General features: G+C 36.4%; 1 protein-coding gene across 1 annotated transcript; it reads right to left on the bottom strand.

Annotated features, from left to right (window-relative positions):
* Window positions 1–7,748: 7,748 nt before the first annotated feature.
* On the bottom strand, window positions 7,749–13,558 carry tmem26b (transmembrane protein 26b). Its single transcript, XM_026914587.3, has 6 exons — window positions 13,317–13,558; window positions 12,842–12,938; window positions 12,577–12,666; window positions 11,968–12,185; window positions 10,789–10,868; window positions 7,749–8,925 (listed from the first exon to the last, which is right to left on the bottom strand). Exons 1-6 carry the CDS (start codon window positions 13,502–13,504, stop codon window positions 8,675–8,677), a joined length of 924 nt encoding a protein of 307 aa, XP_026770388.3. The 5' UTR covers window positions 13,505–13,558; the 3' UTR covers window positions 7,749–8,674.
* Between the last annotated feature and the right edge of the window lie 2,015 nt (window positions 13,559–15,573).

A 15,573-nucleotide genomic window follows, 5' to 3' on the forward strand; every position in this document is an offset into this window, starting at 1 on the left:
ACTTTCCATTTGTTTTGTTGTTATTGTTGTTGTTTGTTTGTTTGTTTGTTTTTTTTGTTTTGTTTTTTTTTTTTTTTGTCGCATTAACTTCAAGTGAAAGAGAAAAAGAGAGGCTGGTAAGGAAATGACTAGTTATAGATGCTTAAACATGAATGCTAACAGGGGTTAACTTGTCCTATGGACATTCCGTAACATTAAATGTAGCTATAAATGGATAAAAAGTAAGACACGTTCATTAATAATTTAAAAATTATAATTGTTGGCAAATTGCTGTGGTATAAGAGGAATAAAACAGTTCAGGACATGCTGTTACTTTCTCATCATTGATGCTTTTCCTACAAAAGCATGCCCTGTCATGTTTTATTCCTTACTTATCAAAGCTTATCAAAAACTTCTAACAAGCTAAAGCTGGTGACTTGCATCATGGAGGGTGAGTATGAATGTGTGTTTAAATATGAAATTATGTGTATTATTTTTGATTCTCTCTAGTGGGGCTTTCAATACATTTCAATATATCAGGAGTGAGGAGATTTTGCTTATCCTCAATTAATACGTAGAAAAATCTTTTATTTTGAATAAAGCGTCATTGTTTTTAGTTATAGATTATCAGGTTATCAGGTTTAGTTATCAGTTTGTGTCTGGTTAGATATAATGACCTTGTCAGTGTAATAATTATCAGGTCAATTTAATTTAAGATTAAGTTAAAAAGTGAAAGATATTTAATAAGGATGTCTGTGAACTGCTTTCAAACCACTACTGTGCTGCATAATAAAGCTCAAGGGTAATTTAAATTACACAAACTCTTGGAAAGTAAAATATTTGCTATGTTCTGTATATTATTACAGTATTATTACCCTTTTTTGTTTTAAAGAACCTGTGAAGCTAGCCTGGAATTTTCTAATAGGCATTTTCTAATTCTTCCTCTGAAGCAATGACCCTAGACAACTGAAATGTTTAAAATGGCTGCCATTCCAAAACCATTCCAAGATTCAAATACAGTGTAAGTAATTATTAAATCATAGACACTTGCGTTTAGATATTCACATGAGACGCTTTTATGCACTGTGCTGGTTGTAACATTCCTTCATATCAGACTGCACCATTAATAATGCATGTCTCAAGGTTGCTACAAGTTTCTGTGGAGCCAACCTAGAAAAGTGTGGCCTTGTTGACAACACCGTCATTCTCAGCTGCCCTTCAGAAACCTCCTGTCTTTCAATCCGAGAGGACTGGGCTCTGTTTCATGCAAACACTCAATCCTCGGAGTTTATTATAAGCCTTGACCTGACAGGCTGATACGTGGCATCTGTAATCAGAAATGGCTCCATATTCTCTATAAATGTTGCATGCACACCCTTAGTAGGTGTTTTTTTTAAGTGTTGGATATTTTTAGTAATAATTGACCAGTTGTCAAGAGCCCCTTCTGGTAGGAGATGTTTTTCTTATGATCTAAAGACAGGTTCTATAAATGTTTTTATGAAATCCATATTAAAGACGTAAATGTTCAAGCTGGTGTATTCATAGTTCCTGTAATTAAACCTACCATTTGTAACTCTATAGATTTTTTTTTAATACATGCAAATTGTTTTACGTAGTTGTGGGTTGTTTTATTAATGTTGTTAATTATTAATTGTTCAAACATTTGTTGCAATTTATCTTCATTTAGATTCCTTGATTTTGTATTTTTTTTTATCTTTATTTCTTTATTCTTTATTGTTCTTTATTGTTCATGTTCTTTTATCCTTATACTTTCTGTGTATTGTTTTATTCTCTGCCTCTAATTGAAATTATTCTGGATTCAAAATGAAAGTGACTGTATACACAGTACTGTGCAAAAGTCAATTTTTTTAGTACAAAAATTGTTATAGATATTTATGTTATGAAATCTGCATTATGGAGTCAGTACAAAAACATTTTAGATTTCCAAACATTACTTTTCCAAAAAAAAAAAAAAAAAAAAAAAGTTACAGAAAATTGTTTGTATGTCACTAAAGAAAGCAGAATATTACATAAGAGACACTTTTCAGACAAAAAACATAATGAAGGCTGCTGGGTTTTGCTGCAAAAATAAGAAGCAAGTGCGACAGTCAAAGTCTCCAGAAGAACTGTGCCTGATACCTAAACATTGTACACCACTTCATGGCATTGGTATTCTCTAATGGCAGTGGCCTTTTTCAGCAGAATAACACACCCTGTCACACTGCAAAACATTGTTCAGGAATGGTTTGAGAAACATGACAATGAGTTCAAGGTGTTGGTCTCCAAATTCCCCAGACCTCAAGCCGATTGAGCATCTGTGGGATGTGCTGGACAAACAAGTCTGATCCATGGAGGCTCCATCTTGCAACTTACAAGACTTAAAGGATCTGCGGCTAGCGTCTTGGTGCCAGATACCACAGCACACCTTCAGAGGTTTTATGGAGTCCATGCCTCGACGGGTCAGAGCTGTTTTGGCGGCACAAGGGGGACCTACACAATATTATCTGTGTATATTAATAATAGGTTACATATGCTTGAGTCATTAATGCTGACATATGCAGCTTTTCAGGTGCTTCAAAAATATTATTTAAAGCACAAGTTCAAAAAAAAGGTGTCTTTACTTTTTAAGAAGGTTGAGAGTTCAAGTCAGTCTTCAGGAGCAACTTTTCCATATGCAATAGATGGTGATAAAACCTTTGTTAATCGTCAAATCAACTCCAAAACACTTTACATTTATAAAAGTATAACATTTGATTTGTTACATCCAAAAAGTTTGTGCTGATTGAGCTTTACTGAATACCATTAACAGTGATTAATAATTAATAATAGTAAATAGCAATGGATATGATAAAGTATGTTTAAATATATTTTCTCAATAGCACTGTCTATGTCACAGTAACAATTTTAATAAGTATATAACTAGTTTTAAAAAAAAATATCTCACAGTAAAATTTAATATCAAACCATGATCTGACACCAAAGTAGAAACACAGTGTAAGTGGCAAAACTTTGGTGCCATCACATTATTTTACAGTAAAGACTCAAATTTACAGAGCAATCATTTTACACGTTGCATCATGTCACCCTCTGGTGGACAGATGATATAAAACAGTGTTCACTTCTTAGAGGTTTTTTTTTTTTTTTCTTCTCTCAATTGCTTACATGCATTTCTGGAAACTGGGTCTAGGTGTCAAAAGCTTGACACCTACACACAGTTTTGAGAAATGCATGTAAGCAGTTGAGAAACTGTCTAGGTGTCAAAAGCTTGAACACTCTCTTTGAAATAAAATATTCAAATCAAAATACTACACACACTTACACACAAATACTTATAGTGTGCAGGGGCATAGTCAGACCTTTTACAATGGGGTGGCCAGGGTAGACCCAGCGCCTTTGCTGGGGTGGCAATCTAGGGTGGGGCAAAAATATTAATCTGTATCCATAGAACATGATATCATGTGGCTATGTGTATGGCTTGAGTAGGATCTCCATTAGACGTAAAAGGCATGCATCTAAACATTTTTATTTACTACAAAAAAATCACAGCTAACAACATTAGGCTACATTATGAAGAACACTCACATTATAAATAGATAATTATTAGCTAACGGTAATAAGAAACGGAAGAAATCCAACGTTATGCCTCCAAATAATATGGTCAGTAGGACCGAACAGATAGATTCTGTGTTAGCTAGATAAACTTGCTGGTTCTTGTACAACATTACGCTCATTAGCAATCCTGTCTGCCTGGGATGGCCAGAGGAGTGGCCATGCTCCACACTAGGGTAGAACTGGCCCCTTAGCTACGCCCATGACATCATGTACGTGATGATGTCACTGGTGTATACATAAACTAGCAAATGGCACAGAATGTATATATCTAACTTAATCTCCAGTTTGTACTAATGAGATTGAGCTCTAGTAAACTGTGTTTAGAGTTTTGTCCCAGTGACTCGAGGAAAAGGGCAGGTGAGCTCTGGTTATAAAGAAACATGCCCTGGGTGCAAAAACTGTAAGTAATAATGAAAAACTGTAATTAGTTCTGTAACAGATTTACAGTAACTGCCCAGGTTGTGTAACCCTGGGTCGCCCTCTGGTGGGGAGATGTTAACATGCATCAGACAGACACGCAGACAGATTGACTGACATACAGACAGACAGAATGACAGACAAATTGATTGATTGATTGATTGATTGATTGATTGATCCATATCTTTTCATTATTATTGAAAGTATACTTGCTAAGCCTTCAGCACAGTACTCTATCTATCTATCTATTGATCTCATTATTTTGAAGGCATCTTTATGGATAGATAGATAGATAGATAGATGGAGTACTATGCAAAGGTCTTAGCAAAGATGCCTTCAATAATAGATAGATAGAAATTTTTTTCTTTTTTTCTTTTTTTTTTTTTAATGTATTTTTGTAAACTCTTTTTTTGGGGGGTTGGGGGAGATGGGACAGCGGCTTAGTGGCTAGCATGCTTGCCTCGCACCTCCAGGGTTGGGGGCTCGATTCCCCTTCTCTGCCCTGTGTGCACATAGCCTGCATGCACTCCCTGTGGTTTCCCGTGGTACTCCAGTTTCCTCTCTCAGCCCAAAGACACATCTTCTAGGCTGATTGACATTTCCAAATTGTCTGTAGTGTGTGATTGTGCCCTGCAATTGGTTGGCACCCAGTCCAGGATGTACCACACCCTGTGCCCCGAGTTCCCCACAACCCTGTGTAGGATAAGCTGTACGGAAGATGGATGCATGGATGGAAACCCTTTTTGTAAATATAATCTTTCCACATTCAGTGACAGCATTGCATTTTATATTTCATACTTCATACAATCGAATACTATGAATCAATACTTATGCAATTATGCTATTACCAAATCACTGTTATCTTGTTTTTTAGATGCTTCACTGTAACGTTCTTGACAGCTTTGCATATTACTGGTGTTTTCTCAACTAGCTTCACAAGAAACCCCCTGAGATGCATTTCCATTTAGAAGAAATCCAAATAAGTTTTATTTTTACAGCACTTTTAGGAATAGACATTGTCACAGGCATCTGTACACATGCATATTTAGATCCCTAACAAGCAAGCAGGATGTGACAGTGGCCAGGAAATGACATGAGGAAGAAATACTGACAGGCACCAGACTCAAAAAGGAACCCGTCCTCCTCTGGGTGACATTGGATTGTGGGAGTATAAGTCATTACTCCACCACAGCTGTACAATGTAAAGTCAAACAGTACTGAGTGTGCTGAAAGGATGTTCAGTCTTTTTATGATTACAGAGGTTTTTAGCTTCAAAATCTCCAGTGGCCAAGTTATCACTATCACAACAATTAAGAAAAGCATCATATTGGACTTTAGTACTATATATATATATATGTGTGTGTGTGTGTGTGTGTGTGTGTGTGTGTGAAAATGTACTTTTAATGCAAGTAAACATTGCAGTAATGCAGTTATAATCCAGAAAAACACCTACAGTGAAATAATTAAGAAAAGCATCAGATCCTTTTACCATTCAATGTCATTGTATACTGTATATTATATAATAATATATAGCATATGATATGATAATAGTACATGTAGAAAATATTAGTGTCAAATGTCTAAAGAAATTGCTTTTTTCTGGAATCTTCAGTACTACTGATTAGATTTTTATCAATTTGTGCAAAAACGAACTTTACATTTGATTGTTTCCCACATTAAGCTTCCAATATATTATCTACTACTATTTGAATACTTACACATATAATACATACACCGATCAGCCATAACATTAAAACCACTGACAGGTGAAGTGAATAACATTGATTATCTCATTACTGTGGCACCTGTCATGGGGTGGGATATATTAGGCAGCAAGTGAATAGTCAGTTCTCAAAGTTGATGTGTTGGAAGCAGGAAAAATAGGCAAGCGTACGGATCTGAGTGACTTTGACAAGGGCCAAATTGTGAGGGCTAGACAACTGGGTCTGATCATCTCCAAAACGGAGGGGTCTTGTGGGGTATTCCCGGCATGCAGTGGTTAGTACCTACCAAAAATGGTCGAAGGAAGGACAACCGGTGAACCGGCAACAGGCTCATGGGCGCCCAAGGCTCAGGCGTGGGGGGCGAAGGCTAGCCTGTCTGCTCCGATCCCACAGAAGAGCTACTGTAGCACAAATTGTTGAAAAGTTAATGCTGGCTATGATAGAAAGGTGTCAGAACACACAGTGCCATAGACCGGTCAGAATGCCCATGCTGACCCCAGTCCCCCGCCGAACGAAACAACGTTCAGTCTTGTTATGATTACAGAAGTTTTTAGCTTCAAATCTCCACTGGCCAAGTGAAGTTATCCACTAAAGAGCGTCTTGGACGTAAACTGTTTTTTGGTAAGTGCAATCTTTAGAGTATCCATGTGGGAGCATCCACAGCAATCTTAAGGCTGTCCATGTGATGCTGAGCATCTAAAGCTGTCTAAACATTAACTTGATTTATTCTGCTGACAACAGTTTAAACATAACATTTCATGACAAAAGTCTGTTCCAGTGTTAAGGATGCAGTCAGTGCCCCTCAATCCATCCTGTGTCTGGACTCATTGCTTATTGGAACTTATTAAAAATAAGGTCAAAACCCACATTGTATGGCTCGTGTTATGAAAAGCAAGACTTCCTCCCTACTGATTGCCAGGGAAATAAAAGCTGATTGGGATTTAGAAGTCTAGTCCAAAACTTAAATGGGAAAGATTGTGGTTTACTGTGACTTTATCTGTTTAGACTTCCTTTCCAGCTCATCTGAGATAATTCCATCTGTGAGTCATTAGAGGAAGCCAGTCAAGCTGCTGTTTACGGATCAACTCATTCTGTGGCTTTGATGAGCAACAAGTAACAACATGAAATAAAGTGCAAACAAAGTCAAAACAAGTCAAAAGGTTCCCAGCAAATAATAGTGCCGATCATTACCGAGAAGTGTAGCATGCAGGAAAGAAGAAAAAAGGTTGACTCACATAAAAAATCCCATACACCTTATGCATCACATGCTACTACTTTTTTGTTTGCTGTTAATTTGCTGAACACAAAATCTCTGTTTCCTCCCTGACAGTTTGTGTGCTCTCCATTACCTCTGATAAATCTTTGAACCTTCAAAGAATTGCAGTAAATAAGTACTTTGAAGATTTATCAGACTACAGATGGTTAAAATCACTTATTAGAGTCATTATTACAGTGACTTGTACTTAGTTTATTTAGCCTGCCTGTACAACTGAGATCAAATCAGTTATGTGTGGGTTTGGGGAAAAGGGGGAGAGGAAATGTTTGTTCTCATCTTTATTTCTCTTTACGTGGTACATCATATTGGACTTTAATATATATGTGTGTGTGTGTGTGTGTGTGTGTGTGTGTGAAAATGTACTTTTAATACAACTAAACTTTGCAGTAATGCAGTTATAATCCAGAAAAACACCTACAGTGAAATAATTTAAAAAAGCATCAGATCCTTTTACCATTCAGTGTCATTGTATACTGTATATTATATAATAATATATAGCATATGATATGATAATAGTACATGTAGTAAATATTAGTGTCAAATGTCTAAAGAAATTGCTTTTTTTCTTGAATCTTCATTAATAATGATTCAATTTTTATCAATTCATGCAAAAAAGTACTTTACCTTTGAAAGTTTTCCACATTCAGCATCCAATATTTTAACTACCTCAATTTATATACTTACACATACAATACATACAGTATAACTAAGTGTGTTAACTACAGTAAATGACAACCAAAAACAGTTCAAAATGTATTTTAATAGATAGTACAAAATGCCCCAAATGCTCTGTAAGACTAATAATACCACTTTAACTGATAACAGTAATCTTTCATGTACTAAATTATGAAGTGTCAATCAGTTATATTGTTTCTTTGGTTTCTGGTATTGGTGTTCTGTAGTGTATTCCTGTACTGTAGTGTTGATCTGCTGTTAGATTTACTTACACAATACAAGCAGATTTGGCTCAGAATCTCAGGACATCTCTCATTATGTGAAATCTTTTAAACACTCAGGCACAATAATGTTTTTTTTTATCTTGAAGGATAGAAACATTTCAGTCAACACATTGTCAGCTATTTTCTCGCTAATGGGTGTAGACATTGCATGAGCTCTTCTTAAACAGTTTACTACACAAGGTGTCTTTGATAAGTGTTTGGTGTTGCTGAGATGTTCAAGCTGTATAGCAGCTCTCATGTATGCGCCGGCTCTGAAATCCACCACAATCACATGAGCACAAGTTTACATGATGTCACCATGCAAATGAAAATGCAAAAATACAGCACACATGAAGTTTGATGAAATCATTTTTCTTCTTCTTCTCCTGGAAGCATCAAACACAAATTGCAAAATACTTTCTTTTGCTATTTCAAACATTTATTTGTACATGTATACAGAAATACTGTCCATCCCTGTTATATGTATACATTGATATTGCTGGTTTATTATTTATACTAATCTACTACCTGCAACTTCAGTTATTTTTTAAATAAAAAAATTATTGTACACAGACATATAACAATAATTAATCAACTAAGTAATCAGATTACACTTTTTAATGAATCTCATATATAAAATGTAAGCTGTACTTTTCAAACTCTCCTAAACAAGTCTCGGCTAGATGATATTCTAATAAGAATATCTTTCTCAGGAAAGAAAGACTTTCTCAGGATCTGGAGTCCCAACAAATGACCCAGAGGCGATACACATTCAGTGCCACCACCAGAAAGTTCTTGATGGCAAAGAAGACCAGCATTTGGTGAACAATTTCAAAGTGTATCATGACGGTCAGGCGGACCAACAAAAACGGGCCGTCCTGAATCAAGAGGGCTTCAATCACAGCCCAGAAGTCTGTTCGGTGTCGAGAGAGGAGAGAGTCAGTCTGCGTCTCACACTCCTCTGTTCTAGAGCTTAACACTGGGGACAGGAAATGGACAATGCATTACATAGTCAACAATGTAAATTTATAGCTTGTATTGAATTACATTACTATAAATATTGCTGTACTATACTATAAATACTGTACATATAATGTGCGTAGTACTATAGTAACACTTAAGTCATTCCTATTAACTACTAATGACTCTTTGGTAACTCTTTGGTTACTCAGTAAGTAATAATAAATCAATGTTCGTTACAATCTAAGCAATAATTAACAATTATAGAGACCTTGAGATCTCTCCTGGAAAACTACAAGCTACCTACTGTTTCAAATCATCATTAACTGTGATGTGAAGGACACAGTACTACTTCAGTCATTATCTAACACACAAATTACTTGCTCATTCCTCATTGTAATATTTGGAAATGATATCTCATAGACTATGGAATTAAGACATAAACAGAGTGATGTGATAATGTGAGCTATTTGTCTATTTGCGCAATATTGATTTTTCCCTGCTTGTGGTTTACCGGTTTAAAAAAATAGTTAGTTTAAAAAAATATTTATTTGTTGATCTGCTGCTCAACGTGTTTGAACATGTATGAGTGCTGACTGCTGCAGGAGAGCAAGGTTATTTAATCCCTTTCTAATCATCATCACCATTAACATTGTTTGTAAAGTGTTAGATTTGATATTTTGTTGTAGGCATATTTAATCTTGTCAGGTCAAAAATTTCATTCGTTTTTCTTTGGTGATCTTTAGGGGGCATCCCTAATAAATATAGTTAACTGATGTTAAATATGTACTTAAATGTGAAGGTGAAGTGACTTGTGGCCAAGTATGGTGACCCATACTCGGAATTTGTGCTCTGCATTTAACCCATCCAAGTGCACGCACACAGTAGTGAACACACACCCGAAGCAGTGGGCAGCCTTTTTTTTTTTTTTTGCTGCGGCGCCCGGGGAGCAGTTGGGGGTTCGGTGCCTTGCTCAAGGGTCTCACCTCAGTCGTGGTATTGAGGGTGGGAGAGAGCGCTGGTCATTCACTCCCCCCACCTACAATCCCTGCCGGACCCGAGACTCGAACCCACAACCTTCAGGTTCACCTTCAGGTTGCAAGTCCGACTCTCTATCCATTAGGCCACGTCCATTTATTTTGACAGAAAGCAATAGTGAACCCGTAAGTCCAGCAGAGAGCATGTGAAATGGCGGAGGGGGCGGGGCTTCCAGGCAGCATCAGTTAATGTAATGTATGGTGTATTTTTGAGTGAAAATACATACTAGCATACTCTTATGGTAAACTGTGGAGCTCTGACTCAAAATTCGCAAAGGTTAGCAGGTCTGGTAATAGAATATAATTGGGGTAGAATATAATCTGGGTCACTGAATATCATTTAGAGATGAATAAATCATTATATCGCACAAGCCTAATGGGAGGTAAAAAAAAAAAAAAAAAAATCTATTTGTCTGGACAGTACTGTATTAGCTCAAGCCTTTTTGTAGGCCAGATTGGCTCATAACACCACATATAAAAGTTCAAACAAAGCTCAGAAGGGACAGTAGTGAATACAGGGTGTGTTGATCTCCACCTTCTCTGAGCATGCCTTTTTATGTTTAAGAAAATAGAGGATAAATAAGTATATTGTTCTTGCCAAAGTTTTGCCAAAGTAAGGATTAGGCTACTTTGCATCAGCTAGTAGTTCTTTAACAAGTAGGTAAGAGAACATTTGAGTAGCTGATGTGATTCGTTCATCCTGCTTAGTCCCTGCATAGTTATATTGGTGTAAAGTGTTACCAAATGTGCTACTATAAACACTATACACATATTGTATATACAGTATGTAATACACAGTATTAGCATGTTACAGTGCAACTCATACCACCAGATTATGTCCATACCTGTGAGATTGTGAGGGAACTGTAGCATACTCCATGTCCAAATGGCTAGAATAATGTACACCAACACTGGGCTCTTATCCCTAATAATGTGAAACACCAAGTTAGATGAAGCATGAAGATGAATTTCATTGGATATAGAACAACGGTTAAAAGAAAACAGTGGGAAAATAGTGAGATTAGTTTTAAGGACGGTTAAGGAGGAGCTGAAAGGCACTTGACATTAAGTTTGCTGACAGGAACTGAGACAGGAACTGACATGTTCTGGCAAAACACAGCAAATAACGATTTAAGATAATGTCACATTCCAGTACATTTTTTTCTGCCATCAGGATCACTATGCACTGATAGTTTGTGTGTGTGTGTGTGTATGTGTGTGTGTGTGTGTTGCGTGTGTGTTTAATATTCCTTTTCACCTTTTGTACTAACTAGTCACAGAGAGCCACACATGACCTCTAATACGAATACATGCCTTGAGAGGCTAATGAAACAGTTTAACTTAAGGGTGAGGGAAAACATATTGGAACAAATCAGTGTTTTAAGCCAATCTAAGCACAAAGTAAGGGTGGTTGTAAACATCGTCTGACCAACATTAATCATACAGTGCCCTGGATGTAATCCAAGATGGCTGAAACATTGCCAAATAAGACACCAGTGAACTATGTATCCGTGTGTTGTGTGAGTGTGTGTGTGCAGAAGAGATTACATTCAGTGAAAACATCATCTTTTGTAAGACATAAATAGTTCAGTTAAACAATTGAACAGATTCTATGAAAAGAGTGCACCATCTACAGGAAATTGTGCTGGTTTTTTACAGAGAAAGCCTGTGGCAGTGGCATTGTATGCGCTCGTTTTCATCACAATTCACTACTATGCTTTTGAATGACTGTCTCCAGACGTGTATTTTTGTCAGAGATCCCGTGTGTCCCCACAAGACTAGCCAATTCCTAGGCGATAGCTTAGTCTATCACAGCACAACTACCAGTCTGGTAACTGAAAGACTAACATGGCTTCCTCTTTCACACATGAAGCCACCCAACACGACTTCTTGAACTGCTGTTCATATAAATTCATAGAGTTAGAGTTAGCTGAACACTTTAGGAGGAGAGCACTAACTGACTTTCTGTATACACGATTACATGACAGTGCAGTCAAAACCAGAAAGTGATACGCGGGGCTTACTTGACATCGGACAGAGTCTCGCTAGTGAACTCAAGGATGTCTGCGGCCGTCCCTACAAAGATGAGGAGCAGTTGCGAGAGCTCGTCTCGGGTGAGGCCTCCTTCGTTGGGCATCAGCCACTTTCCCACAATCAGCAGCAACAGCAAGGCCTGGTGTAGTGCCAAAATCCAGTCGTTGGGGCACACTGATGACAAGAGCTTCTCAGAGTCCTTTAAAAACTACAGGCATTCCAGCATGGAAGCCAGGGCGTGCAAATTATAAGCATTAAAATAATCAAACCATTTCCTACATGTCATGTGAGACTAGATATTTATACGAGATATTATACGAGATATTTCCTACATGTCATGTGAGACTAAAAGCCCACAAGTGAGAATGAGAAAGCCTGTCTCTGAGGTGAATACTTGTGTTTATTGAAGGGTGGAGTGAAATTTTCATTTAAAACCAAGTAAACCAAAACTGCAGGGGAAAAAGCCTGTAAATAAACATTTTTTCCAAGACACCCAAAGAGTTACAGACAGGGATACAAAAGCAGACACTGTAGAGACTAGCCTATGGAAAATGTCTGTAATGTGTACTCAGACTCTATGAATGAAGGAGATTGTATACCTTATAAATATCGGTCTCATTAGTAGCATTAGAGCTCCTCCAGTGTTGAACGAAATCTTTAACGTTCTCTGATGAATCGAGTCGATTACACTGAAATAAGTAAAAAGTCAAATATCAGAATGTCATAAGAAGAAGAAGAATACAGATTACACATCATTTGCTACATACAAGTTTCATTTAATGTTTTACATGTTCATGAACACAACAATTCAACAATTCTTGAGCACTTATTCAAGCTCCAATCTTCATTTGTGAGAAATGATACCTTGGCATAACTGTGTTTATTCTGATGATGATGAAGCTCAAGGATCCAAATGCTCGGTATAATGCTGAGAAGGAACAGCAAAATTGGTGGAGAGAACCTGCAGGAGCCATAATCACAGACTTAGTCCATTTTTCACTGATTTCACCGTGAGAATCTTGATCAAACTTTACACAACAATGTGATGATTTAGACATTTGGAATCTGTGAAAGAAAGACGCTGCTTCCCTTTTTTTATTGTACTCAAGAACAAAAGGTCACCCAGAAAAATCACAGCTCTAACTTTATTTATAACATTACTGTTAATAAGTAATACAAATCAATTCCTATTGCAAAGGTGCTTGTAGTCCATTGTGAGCTTTTTTATTTTAAAATTCATGCACCAGATGTCATTAGTTTGTTCATATATATATATATATATATATATATAGTGCTTGCTTATATAGAGAAAATAAAATTGTGAGAAATTGTTACTTACCACTTACAGTCTTTGCTTTTTCTTCTCCTCAGTGTTAAAATCATTTCCACTACAAGGGGTAGAAACAGGATAGTTAGCAGCCAGAATAACTTGTCGTTTTTCACCCATACGACTCTCCACACACCTATGAGTGAAATTAAAATAAATAGTGATCTAGTGACAACCGAGCAAATGAACCTCAGAAGCATGGCTGTACAATAAGCAAACACAGACAGGAGCTTATCCTGATAATGGATACTACACACTGCAGAGCGCCAACTTAACCACTCATGAACGAGTCGTGAGTCGGTTCTTTTCAAACGACTCCTCTAAATGACTCAGAAGAATCGACTCACCAGGACCTCCGCTCAAAAATGTTTTAATTGTTTGTTTTTTTTTTTAAAAAAAACTCTGCTTTTGGCGTCAAAAAGACCTTCTTTTTCAGCATCATTTTCAGATTTTACCCTCTTTCATCATTTTTCTCAAGTGCATACACACTAAATAAGATATCTATAGGCTTCAGTTTGGTTCTCAAAAGAACAACACATTTCCAAGAACTGTGTGTTTTCAGTAATATTGCAGTATTTGAGCTGAACCTTACAGATAAATCCTGTTCCTGAAGCTGGGCTTGCATCATGCACTCTTTAAAAAAAAAAAAAATTACCATTCAGTATAATTATGTTAATTCATTGAGTTAAGGCTGACTTGATTAACACACAGCTCTCCATGTGGAAACATGAAAACTGCAAAAGGGTTCACAGACCAAGCAGAACTTCAGGATATATAAAAAGAGACACACGCATGTTTTTAAAATGGACCAAAACAATGGCAGAAGATGACCAGGAGTGCAAGGAGGAAGAGGAAAAGGAAAAGGAAGGAGAAGATGAATAGATACACAGATGAAATTAGGACCACTGTGATTGACTATGCCCTTTCCCATGGACTCACAATACTGTTAAATATTTAGTAAGTATTGATGTCAGTGTTAAGATAAGATAAGCTAATCCTTTATTCGTCCCCCAATGGGGAATAATGTGTTGATACTGTCGATGAGTTTGTGGGAATTTAGTCATAATATATAATATATAATATATGTATGTATGTATGTATGTATATATATATATATATATATATATATATATATATATATATATATATATATATATATATATATATATATATATATATATATACACAGTGGTGTCCACTAGTGAAAATGCTTTTTTCATTCTTTTTCAATCTAACACAAAGGTTTTTATTACAGATGATATTATCAGCAACAACTTGAGTGGAAATACAGTACAACCTGAGAATTTACATATTTACATGAATTTCAGGAGTTCTTAGTGTTTGGTATGTCTGCATTTTGCTTTTCCACAAATTTGTGTAAAACCTGATGATCCATTTTAGATCAAATCCATCGGTGTGTCGTCTGAACACATGCTTCAGTGGAACGGATAAGTCTCACAGAAAATCTGACCTTGTGTACAAAGGAGTTAACATGATCAATATCACAAATTTGCTTACATTTAAATAAGGACCTAGAAATTGTGCAAAATCTTGAGTACTGAGCACATTTCCTTTTTTGTTTTAGATTTATTTTTAATTGTTAAAAAAAATAATGCATTATACATGATAATACAATAATGCATAATACAATAATACATGCTATTTCAGACAAAAATGCAATTATAAAAACACAGCTCTCCTGTATTTAGGTGTTAATTACAGTTTTTTTCCCAATTGCTTCAACACACTTCACTGAACATTAGATTTTTTTTTCAAAATCTAAAACACCTCACTCAGCTCCACAAACCCCAAACTTCCGGCCCAAAAACAAACATAAAAATATTTGAAAAAAATCACTCTTTCATTTAAACCGATATTGGAGTGCACAAACAAGGACACACACCTCAAAATACAATGTGGAATTATACAGACTCAGATACAGTTTCACTGAGTTTCACTGAGCCATGTTCTTCTTCCTGAATGCACAGACTACAGAAGCAACCATCAAGCTGCTCAGACCTGGCTGGAGTCGATTATAAGCTTCTCTCACTGTCCATGCACAGCCACACTTACTCAAACATGAGTGAAAATATAAATCATTAGGGAAATGTGTCATTTTTTAGAGAACAGAATTGAAGCTTATGGATATCTTGCTTATTGGTCCAGTTTTAGTTTAGTGCAACCAACAGAACATTTTAAATATATTCAGGCATGTGGTGTCCATTACTATAAGCACCCAAGCACTGGAATGAAACATTTCATTACAAGT

Source organism: Pangasianodon hypophthalmus, chromosome 12, assembly GCF_027358585.1.
Source record: "Pangasianodon hypophthalmus isolate fPanHyp1 chromosome 12, fPanHyp1.pri, whole genome shotgun sequence".
In the NCBI taxonomy this organism is placed as follows: Eukaryota; Metazoa; Chordata; class Actinopteri; order Siluriformes; family Pangasiidae; genus Pangasianodon; species Pangasianodon hypophthalmus.